The sequence below is a fragment of the Parus major genome, chromosome 3, assembly GCF_001522545.3.
Source record: "Parus major isolate Abel chromosome 3, Parus_major1.1, whole genome shotgun sequence".
In the NCBI taxonomy this organism is placed as follows: Eukaryota; Metazoa; Chordata; class Aves; order Passeriformes; family Paridae; genus Parus; species Parus major.
In genome coordinates, this window is record NC_031770.1 from 18,263,329 (window position 1) to 18,274,970 (window position 11,642).

General features: G+C 38.3%; 1 protein-coding gene across 4 annotated transcripts in view; it reads left to right on the forward strand.

The window, feature by feature from the left end:
• The window catches only part of RAB3GAP2 (RAB3 GTPase activating non-catalytic protein subunit 2), a 42,418-nt gene extending 30,787 nt beyond the window's left edge, over positions 1-11,631 (forward strand). For all 4 annotated transcript variants that reach the window (XM_015620750.3, XM_015620753.3, XM_015620752.3 and 1 more), the window contains 13 exons: positions 75-235; positions 2,005-2,221; positions 2,588-2,761; positions 2,880-2,986; positions 3,991-4,057; positions 4,686-4,756; positions 6,083-6,118; positions 6,690-6,764; positions 7,003-7,221; positions 8,315-8,404; positions 8,489-8,704; positions 9,327-9,485; positions 9,762-11,631. In XM_015620750.3, coding sequence (XP_015476236.1) covers positions 75-235; positions 2,005-2,221; positions 2,588-2,761; positions 2,880-2,986; positions 3,991-4,057; positions 4,686-4,756; positions 6,083-6,118; positions 6,690-6,764; positions 7,003-7,221; positions 8,315-8,404; positions 8,489-8,704; positions 9,327-9,485; positions 9,762-9,908 — 1,739 coding nt within the window. In that variant the 3' untranslated portion in view covers positions 9,909-11,631. The remainder of the gene's footprint in view (positions 1-74; positions 236-2,004; positions 2,222-2,587; positions 2,762-2,879; positions 2,987-3,990; positions 4,058-4,685; positions 4,757-6,082; positions 6,119-6,689; positions 6,765-7,002; positions 7,222-8,314; positions 8,405-8,488; positions 8,705-9,326; positions 9,486-9,761) is intronic.
• The last annotated feature ends 11 nt before the right edge of the window (positions 11,632-11,642 follow it).

Sequence of the window (11,642 nt, forward strand, 5' to 3'; positions counted from 1 at the left end):
AAGTGCTGGTTCCGGGGTTGCTCCTGCCCAGTGAGCCCACTGAGCTGAGTTTCCCGCTCTCCCTTTGCTTCCAGTCGCTATAGACGAGTCGTGGGACACGCAGTCGGTGTCTCCCTGGTGGCAGCAGATGCGCACGGCCTGCGTTCAGTCCGAAAACAACGCGGCTGCCCTGCTGTCCGCTCACGTGGGACACTCTGTCACCGCGCAGATAATCGACAGCGTGACTGAGAAAAAGGTAACTCATCCCGCACCTCCCCTTCTAGTTACTGTGTCACTTACATGCAACTGTCCTGGTAACAGTAACATCCTCAGCATTTGTCATCATTCCAACCTGGGTGCAAGCCTGACATCCTGCAACCCTGAAAATTTGCATTCAGATTTGAAGAGTGTTATGTTGAGATGAATTAATGATATGGCAGGATTATTTACTAAACGCATTTAAATATGGAAACTGTACATTGAGTTTCTCTCTCGATAGCAAATGATGTTGACAAACTTAATGCCTACATACCTTCCACATAAATTTGAGAAGTCCACTGAGCTTTGGACAGTAAACCTGTTTTAACATAGTTGCAATTTTTTTTTCTTAAGTATACTGCTGAATTTTTGTAGTACCTATGCTACTATCCCTTCTTAACCTGATGGATGCTTGTTTTCTTGGCAATAAATACCTTTACCAAGTTATGATTAAGGCAGTGAAACTGCATACAGCATTGCAATTCAACATGGAAAACATTACTCTGTTTCTAAATAACAGCATGCAGATGTGTCTGAACAGATTAGATGGTATGTAGGAGATGTTCAGTCCTGTAAACAGAACCAGAACATGGTTTGGCTTGGAAGGCAGTTGAAAGATGGTCTGATTTCAGCCCCTGCTGCCATGAGCAGAGACACCTTCCACTAGACCAGGTTGCTCAAGAGCATCATTATCCTGGCCCTGATCATTTCCAGGGAAGGGGCTTCCACAACTTCTCTGGGCAGTCTGTGCCTACTACCCTCACAGTAAAGAATTTCTTCCTATAATAGTCAATCTAAACTTCCTTATTTGTCTTTAAAGCTATTCTCTCTTGTCCTATCCCTACCTGCCCTTGTAACAAGTCCCTGTCCTGAAGACTCCTTTTAGGTTCAGGAAGGCTGCAGTAAGGGCACCCTGGAGCCTTTTCTCCTCCTGGCTGAGGAATCTCAACTCTCTCAGCCTGTCTTCACGGGAGAGGTGCTCCAGCCCCCGTATCATGTCTGCCTTAGAAATGTTAACTAGAGCACCGGGAAGTGCTTTACTATTTTTGCACACTCGCCTTAACTATTGCAATTCTGTTTATCAAAATTGTCAGTGTTGCAAAATAGAGATGTTAATATGTTGCAACATATTATCCTTTACCTACATGCCCTCTTTGGCCCTTTTTCTTGTGTTCTGCTTTAAAAAAAAAAAGTAACATTTATTGTCTTCAAAATTTCGCTCCCATGAATTCATGTATCTTCCCCCTTCTTTTTTTCCCTACCAATCTGGAAAGATTGTTTGGCTTCCTGGAAGAGCATTTGCTGATAGACATAAGAATTATCAAAATATTGCACAGAACTGCCATGTGGTGTGATCCAGTATTTCTGGGTACATATTTTTTAATATGATAGGAAATGGAAATGGAGGTGGGTTGATCATATATTTGCGGAAGATGCGTATCATGGAGGATTTAAAATTAAATATTTTTAAGGGATTCTAACCCACTTTTCAGCTAAATATGGACTTAAAAATGGGACTGCAATATGATCCTTCAGGTCCTTTTAGTTCCTTTAGGCTTTTATTTAAGGATCTGTGTAATTTGTGAGCAGTGTGGGATATTAATTGATATTTGCATAATAGTTAATGAATACTTTGAAGTAATCTATTCTTTAAAATGCAGTAGCTCTTGGGATTCAGCTTTGAATTTTAATGCTATGCGTGTTTTATTAACAAAATTGTGGTGCTTTAAAATGAACAGACCTAAAACAGTTCATATCTTCTGTTAGTTTTCCCAAATAATTGTAGGTTCAGACACAGAATCTTGGGAAGCACTTTCCCTTGATACTGAATACTGGAAACTTCTGCTGAAACAGTTAGAGGATTGCCTGATACTTCAAACACTACTACACAGCAAAGTGGCCAAAAGAACCAGAAGAGTTTCATCACTCCAGACTGAGCCTTTGGGCAGACTGTCTGTTAAGAAATTGCTTGAAGCTGGAAAAGGTACATTTTTTTTTCTTGGAGACATTCTTGATTTTCTTTTTAATAGACTTCTAAACCATCCTTACCTATTTAATAAGCAAGTACTGCGTAGTGTACTCTGCACTGGAAATTGTTTTGCTGGATACTATTCTTAATTTAAAAACCAATGCAAATCATATAGAACAGTGTTTTAAAATTGTTAAAAGCTAAAGACTGTGTAGTAAGCTTCTGATCAGTTGATTAGGAAGTTTTTTAATTGGTAGTTACCCGTATGTAATTAAAGGCAATAGTTAAGACCCTTGTATTGTCTGTTGTCCTTAGATTGTGAACCATAAATAATCTACAATACATTGACTCTACCTCATACTTTTCTTTCCAACATCCTAGGAGGTATTGCTGACACTGTTGCAAAGTGGGTTTTTAGGCAAGGCTTCAGTCCAATTATACTGAATGTCGCCCAGTACAAAAACAATACAGACAGTACTGAAGAATCTGCAGAAATGCATAATAATCTCTTTCTTGAGGAACCAGAAGCAGCTGCAGGCTTGGAAAGAATCCTAGGTAAGAAAATAATGTGAATTTTTCAAATTATAAAAGTCTGCAGAGATTGTTGTGGTGATGAAGCAGAAATTTTAGTGGGAAGAAGTCTGTCTTCTAACTTCAGATTTTGTTTTTCTAGAGCTGCTGCAAGTAGCATATCAACAATTTCCATGTAGTCTTGAAGTGGATGTACTCCATGCACATTGCTCTTGGGAATGTGTAGTGCAGTGGAATAAGGACCCAGAGGTAGGAAAATGTCTTTTGCATGGAATAATGGTTAAGACCAACTCGACAGAAGCAGCTTCACAAGTTTCCGGTAGCTCATCGAAACATCAGTTAATAAACTGACTTTGAAAGCAGTTACTACGTGCAATTTTATTGTGTTAAGTGGCAAGTGGAAATTGAAGTGAGAAAATGAGAGTATATCCTGAGGCTGAATGGCACCTCACAAGGCCAGGACTACATTTCAAAGCTATTAGATTCTCAATACTGGTAGTGTAGAAACTGGGTTCAGCTTGAAAAAGGCTTTTTGCTGTTTGCACTGCAAATACAAAACAGTTTCAATACTCCAGAATAGAGGTGTATTTTTCTCTGTTCTAAATAGGCTTAAACAAATCGCAGAATACTAAATTTTTTAGAAATTCCATTCCATTGGAAATGAAACCATTCCATTGTGGGAGGAAAGAGGGATTTCTTGAATGTTCTCAGGTTCCCTGGCCACTGCTGGGAGTCTTTCTATAAGAAAGAAAGAAAAAAAATTCTTTTTTTCCTCTCCTGTTTTTTAATTTCTCTAATAGAAAATGTTGTCCTAAGTTAAAAGTTAAATTAGCACTCTTTAGAGCTGTGCCACATAACTTGATGTGGAATAGAAGGTTCCGCTGAGATTGTTAAAAACTCACTCCATCATAGCAAAATTGAGCAAAAACTACTCTTTCTGCCAGAAATGAATTTTTTATTTGAAAAATAACAGTAGTCAGTGGAGGTGCCTTTCAGCAAAGAAAGTGTTAGCAGTACTTATACTAGAAGAACTCCTGAAACTACAGTTGGTTTCATGATGACTGGAAAAAACTTTGCCATGCACATGTGTGTTCGTCAGATACTGGTAGAGAAGATTGCAACAGCAGAATAACTTAAGTTTTATAGCTGTCAAAGTAGAAGCTTTAAGATAATCTACCTGGGCCCTTTAAGACTTAGTAATTTCCATTTGAAGTTTTGAATTCTGTATTAACTTTTATTTTTTTTTCCATAAGGAAGCATGTTTTCTCAATAGGTCTATAGATCATCTAAGATGCATCATTAACTCTCACATTCAGCATGGTAAGTACAAAGCTCTTAGTTAAAACTTTTTGTTGAAATTGTAAAACAGAATGGATGTTTGTTGACGAAAATAAATGAATGCTGTTCATAATCGTGATGGCCATTTTGTCTTAAATCCACCAAACCACCCCAAAACTTGCTGCTGACATCCACGCTTCTCTTTTCCATGGTGAAACTGAGTTTCCATCACTGCTGTGAAAATATGTTAGATAAAGTTGATGTGTTTAACTAAAAGCATTTTAAAATAAAATTGCTCTGAAATTATTTTTTACTTGTATTTAAATATTGGAACATCAATTTCAGTCAACTACTTTTCATGCATTTCTTGATACTCTGTTTCAATGGAGGTGATGACCATTTTCTTTGTTGTTGACTGTTTATGTATGTAAGTAAGTTGCTCTCTTGATGTGTGCTTAAAATGTTTAACCCAGTCTGCATAATAGAATATTTTCAACAAGTTATTAATTGCATTTATGTCTGTATTTAATCACGAGTGTAGTCTTCTGAGAAATCTAAACTCCAGATATAAAGCAGTGAGGATAACTCATGATTTCTTCTTGTTTTGTTCACCATCTTGTAAGATCCCTTTTCTATTCACCTGGAGTTTACAAGTCTGTGATTGTTCTAGGTATTGCTCTGATGATGTGGAATACATTCATAGTAAAAAGGCTTTCTTCTGCCACATATCTTATGGACAAGGTGAGTGCAGTGTCTTGAGGCTGCTTTTGTTACTAACTGAAAAGTGAAACCAGTATGCATAAACAATTTCATTTCAGTTTTTTGTTTTAAAAAGTATTTGGAATATGTTTCATTTAACTATGCAAATCACCACTGTTTATTTGGCTTATTATATAGCTAACTTTTGGAAGTTATGATGGAATGCATATTTTAAAAATATCAAATCTGTTGGATGACTAACTAGAGGCAGCTGATCAACACTGGGTGATGTGTTCTGAAGACTTAAGTGCAATTTTAGCTTGTAATTGCTAAATAAGAACTATTTATGAAACAGTTTTAAACTATCTATGTGTGTGTATATAAAACTTTGTTAGAAAGCAATAACTATCTTAAAGTGCCTTTGCCTGTTTCCTGCTAAGTTATTACCAAAGATCTACCACAAGTCCAGATTTTGTATACATGAACTCTTATTCTGCAAAATACAGAAGACTTTGTGGGTGTTGTTGAGCACTTTTAACTACTGCTACTATTGTAAATTAGCTTTTGATTTAGTATTTAGCCTGTCTGCTTTGAATTTGAGCAGTCTTTTGTCCCTGCTAAGCTTCAGGGTTTTTTTGTGCTTATAACTGTGCAGTAGGGCTGTTTACTGGAAGACAGTTTAGGAAGAGTGCCACTAGTAAGTGGACAGTGACTTAAAGAATAAAATTCCAACACAAAACCTACAAGAATTTGCTCTCCTGTCTTCTCTTCCTTCTCCTTTGCTCCTCTCATTTTCTGCCTTTGCTTTTTGTTTAGCTCTCTAAGAACTGGAGAATATCTTCTTCCATGTTCCTTTCTGCAAATAGGCTCAGTTGTGTACTCTGTAGTAGGTGTTGCTTCTGCAAAAACCCTTTTCCAGTTTTCCTGCATGCATTTATGCAAATCCTTCACCATAACTCTTCTACCTGAGTTAACACATGCAGGAGCAGAGAGAAAGATTTTTATTAACTAACTGTTTTCTTCCTAATATCATGCTTGGTGTTACAGCTTTAGTTCTGCATTCTAGAAATCACTGGGAGTTTCTGTGCTGTCTCTGAGACTTGAATGAGGACCTTGGGGCCTTATTTCTAATCCTAAGCTTTAAGAAGGATGAACTAAATATGGGCATCAGTGATGTTCATTCCTCTACAATCTGTATCAAGTTGAAAGCAAGATATGCAATGTGCTGCATCATGTAGCTGTAATTGAGCTATTTTCTCATTTTACATGGGAAAAATAGTAATAAAAGGTTAAAATGTGGGTAACAAATATCATAATGAAAATTGTTTAGTTGTGATACATTTTACCTTTTTTTTTTTGTAAAAACAGGTTGGAAAAGCTCCAAAGGACAGATTATGCAGACGGGCAAGTAATACTACTTTTGTCTGAGTGGGAAGAAATAATTAGAAATGCCTTAAATTTAATACTGGTTTGTGATTTATTTTTTAAAGTTTCAAAATAGAAATTGAAAATGTAGCCCTAGAGAAAATGTTGCAAATTTTAAGAAGTATAAACTATTTTTTATATGAAAAAGCAGATTAGAACAGTAGTCTAACTTCAAATATTATAGGGTTTAGCTTTGAGACTATGAGATGACAAATTACTATTATTTTTCATACATAATGTCATTAGTTAAAACTTTTTTGGAAGACAGCTGATATGATCAGAAAATTAAATTTACTAGGTGGAATAACTTAATTCAGTCTTCATTGAAGATACGGTATTGTAAATGGCAACATTTACTTTATTCCAAATTTTCCTGTTAATTCTTTGTTGTACTTCAGTAAGTATTTGTTTACATTTAAATATTACATGTTAAGAAACTGAGCTGAACTGTATATTTTATGTCAACAACTGTCTTCTAAAACATAAAGAGCTAATAAAACCCTGTTTCAATTCCAGCTGAAACAATTTAAATCTTACTGTTTGTTACCAGGATGTAGGAATGAGTGACACAGCAATGACAGCTTTTCTTGGCTGCTGTTCAGAACTTCTGCAAACTTTGCTAGAGGTATATTTTTATTTTTCCCATTGAAAATAAGGAACTGATGGGTTAAAATCTATTTCTGAAGATTGTGGTTATACTAATTTCTGTACTGTTCAGTTCAGACAAATGTTAATGATATTCTAAACAACATGAAGTTTTCTTTTTCATTTCACTGCAGAGCATTTGTGGCTGAAGGCTTTGCAGAGTAGGCCAGTGGTAGGAGGTATTTAGTGTGTGACTGCTCTTGTGTGTTGCTTGGCAGGCAGATGTGAGCAGTGATGAGATGCAGGCCCCTGTGCTGGACACTGAGGACGCCTGGGTGTCAGTGGAAGGCCCGGTGTCCATCGTGGAGCTGGCCCTGGAGCAGAAGCGCATCCACTACCCACTGGTGGAGCACCAGTTTGTGCTCTGCACCGTCCTCTACGCCATCATGAGGCTCTCCCTCAAGGGTGTGAAGCCACTGTCACTCTTTGACAGCAAGGTATAGCTTTGGAAGCAGATACTGAAATATCACCTTAATTAGTACTCCCTTCCTCTTGGCATCTGAGAGATTTGCTGGCTTTCACACTTTAAATCATTCCTGCATGATTTTATGAAAGCCTGTTGTCCACTCTGGTGCATTAACGAAACTTTCACCAAAATTCAGGCAGAGACTCAAACTTGGTGAGCTTCCTTATGAATAAAAGATTAGTAGTGACCTCAGTTGCATGAAGATCAGCTCTTTAATTATTAGCTGGCATGGAAATACTGCATGGTCAGAACACTGGATGACAGGTGTTTCTAGTCACGTTGAGAAGTGCCAGACCATAAGTATTTAAAGGTCAGAAATGTTGTTAGTGTCACTGTTGTATCCATTATTGCTGATGATTATTCCAGAATTGTCAGCATCTCAAAAAGAATAAACAATTTGTTATTTAACCTATATAAGCCACTTTAAAAAGTCATTGCATTTAAAATGCAGTATAATACAATCAGAGATTGATCCTGATACCAGAAATTGAGCTTTCTTCCTCCTATCATAACCACACTTCAATTCTAAGAGAATTTAAACACAAACTACTGGTATAGACTGTGGTTTAATTCCTGCTGTCGAGAAAATAATTTTGTGCTGTAACACTGTTCAGATTTTTTCTAAATTATTTACTGGAATGTTATAAATGCGGAATATTACTTTTCTTTTGATGTAGGCTCTTGTCTGCAAGCTCTCATCAAGCATTTGATTTTAGCATTTTACCAGATGTCAAATTCCATTGGTTTTTCTGTTACCAGAAAGCATTATACTGCCTTTTGACATTTAAGAGTGCATATGATGTCTTGAGTAAAATCAGATCCTATTCCTGTGTCTCCATTATTTTACATACACACTGTTACTATTTCTTTTAGATATATACTATTACTATTAGCCACTTTTTTTTTTGCTTCATTTACTCAAGGTCCCAGTTTGCTCTGTGAGCAGAATAGAAGATGCACTACAAAATAAGTTTCAGAAATAAGTGGGCTGCTTAGTATTGGATCAGAGTGGTTTTATTGTATTGCCCTGTTTCCTGAGGCCTGTCCTTGGTTCTCAATTTTAGGGCAAAAATGCATTTTTCAAGGACCTTACATCAATTCAGCTGCTACCTAGTGGGGATATGGATCCAAACGTGTTATCCGTACGACAGCAGGTAGGCAGGAGTTTTGTACTGAAAGTTCTTAAATGTCTGAAGTTACAGATAATCCTGAGGTAACCTGTCATTTTTGCTTCAAAGTTCTTGCTCAAAGTTGTGAGTGCAGCGGTTCAAACACTGTGTTCATCACAGAAGGACAGAGAAATCTCAGAAGAAGATTTTCCTTTTGAAAAGGGGAAGAATTGGCCAACTTTGGCTGCAGACCTGGCTCAATATCTTCAGATCTCTGAGGATCTGGTCAGAAGGCATTATGTCTGTGAACTGTACAGTTATGGGATGGATCATCTTGGTGAAGAGGTAAGAACAGCTTTTAACGTTTTTTAGTCCATACAACATAAAATTACTTACCACTTAAGATGCCTGGAAGGGTTAGGCAAGATTTATCAAGCTCAAAAATTCCCCAGGTGAAAAAGCCAGAGATTATGAAAGAACCTTTTCAGGACTAACAATTATCTTTATTTTTCCATTTTCCCAGTAAGAATCTGTGTATTGCAACTAGTGGCAATGTGACAGGGAGTTACACTACTGGTATAACTAGCATGGCCTTTTAAATTTTATTATATTTGATTATTTCAGGAATTGGCTTCTCTTGCCTGTAATGTCTTTAAGGAAAGAAAAAAAAAAACAGGACAAAAGAACTTCCCTTCCTTGAGGGGGGTTATGTTGCTGGACTGTATGACAGATTTTGTCCTCCTGCTAATCACTGTCAAGTACAGAGTAATTCCCTGCCTTGTGCTTCTCTGAAGCTCCCAATACACTGCTTTGTTACAGTAAATAAGTAACACAAGAAACAGTCTCAAAGACTATTTGTCCTTTTAGTGTTGAGAACTTTTTTTTGTTACAGCTGCTCAGGCTTCCAGCTAAGTGAGCTGTGTCACATTGAAACTGTTTCTAGTCCCTTGGGTTTCTCTCCTTTCAGGCATTCCTGCAGGTGGCTGACAAAGAAGTGTTGGCATCCCAGCTGCTCATGCTGGCTGGACAGAGGTTGGCCTTCACTCTGCTCCACGGACAGATCAAGGATGGCATGGAACTCCTCACCAGACTTCCTCCAACACTGAGCACTTGGCTCAAAGCTATGGTAAGTTAAGCTCCAGTTTGGAAAACAGTTTGATTTTCTGAGTCTTCTGTTCACCAAGACAGAGACTACATCTGAATGGCCCTTTCTTACTCCTGGAAGTAAGATTCCTTCCCCCTCCCCCCATTTTTCCTCATGTTTTGTTTCATGGAGGGAAAAGCAGTTCCATGGGTCAGTGCATCAGCCTGATTGTGTTCATAAACATTAGCAATCTGTCTTACAAAGGTTCTGGAGGGCTTAGCTGTGAAATGACTGAGATGCTGAGTTTGTTTCACGCAGGATCCCCAGGAAGTCCAGAACGTGGAAGTGCCAATTGCAACGACAGCCCGGCTGGTGAGCAAGGTGATTGAGCACCTGCCCGAGAACCATGGGCAGTACAGCCTCGCCCTCAACCTCATCGAGGCTGTTGAGGCCATCCCGGCCTGAGCACTTGCAGAGCAGTGCAGGCTCTCACACACAGCCTGAACTTAATGAGAAGAAAATTCCACGGGGCTCTGGTTAAGAAACAGAAAGAACAGTGCTCCCCATCCCAGAATTTCAGAAGGTAATTTTAAATTGGAGTATATTTTAAATTCTGCACTAGTAAGAGTATGTTTAGTTTCTAGTACACTTATCAGTATCTGAACTACGTTATTTATTTCTGACTTGAGTGCTTTATGCAGTTGTTTAAGTTGGGTATATTTGACAGCAGTTTTAGTCTCTCAACACAATGACATCTTGTGAAATTCTCTATTTCATGCTGGCAGTAACTGCTGCACTTTCAATGTTCCATGTACGATTTGTTTTCCAAAAGCAACTTTAGAAATAGACCCAAGAGGAACTTCAGTCTCTGAAGTTACCATGTAAAGCCAATACTGCTTTTTCTGAAGCTCAAGCTGGTGTTGGGCTCACGCCTTGTAACTGCATTATGTGACAATGACAACTGCACTCAATGTAGGATGAAATGTGCTGGGGTCTTATGCAATGGGAGAATAGCCTGGGAAGGAGAACCCAACTCTCCAGACATGAGTATGGACTTTTAGTCCAGCTTCCCCGTGCTGTCTCTGAGGTGCTGGACTTCAGCTACAACTGGATTTACATCGCTCTCCATTATTACTAAGCTCTGCTGAGTAGAGTCAAGGAATCTAAGCAGGTCAAGGAATGTCTTACTGTAAGATTGTTCCTCCATCTTATCACTGTAGGAGATGTAGTATGCTATGAATCTCTGCACATGTTAACTTGTAGTCAAAAATGCTTAAAAAGTTTATCCAACTCTCTGAAGATTAATAGTACTGAGTACTTTAGCCTTAAAACTCCCACTTTATTGATGGTACCTACAAGGAATCCTATAGTGACTATCTTCACTATTGGAATGGTGTTGAACATGGTTAACTGGCATTGGTGACTCCTGTTCATTACTTGTCTGAAGGAAGCCAGGAGAGAAAAACTGGTGTACACTTTTTATCTTTGTCAGCTGAAATTACCAGCTCCATCCTGTAACCTGCTCCTCCTGCATTATATGTAAGAAACATTTGTATCGTTCTGCCTTGCTGGAGACAGAATTTAGAACTGAGTCTTTCTGAAGTATGTGCTGCTGTCATTGAAGGGTTTGGCTTCCCCCCCCGCCCCGAAAAGGTTATGCAGGTGGCTTGCTCCACACGGCCTCCATCTGTTCTGCAGCCCCAGTTCCTGATCAGTGCACTCCAAGGCAGGTGATGAAGGATTCTTGCTTTGATATTCAATGTTTGACTTCCTACAGATGGAGCAAAGAATAGTCAGAATTCGTAAAACACTCTGGTCTGTGTTCTATTGTACTTCTCTACTGACGTCCGTAAGTGAGGTTAAAACAGCTGTAAAGGAGAAATGGATCATACAGGTGCCATGACCAGCTTGCCTGACAGCACCTCACACTTCTGCAGAAATGAGTGAGCTTGAAATTTGGTCATCATGGAACCTGAGGAAAGCTGAGTGTTCCTTAGCTGCATTACATTCCTCTGTCCTGGTACAGCTGTGTAAAGGAATTTACTGTAACTGAGTATCACGTCAGAGCTGACACACTACACCAATCAAATCTGTAATGTATTGTAAGTAATACTCTGTATATAGTGCTATTTTGTGTTTAATTTGCTGTGGATCTGTGTAAATTGATTAAATAAAATTTGAGGTTTCATTGTGTCTTTT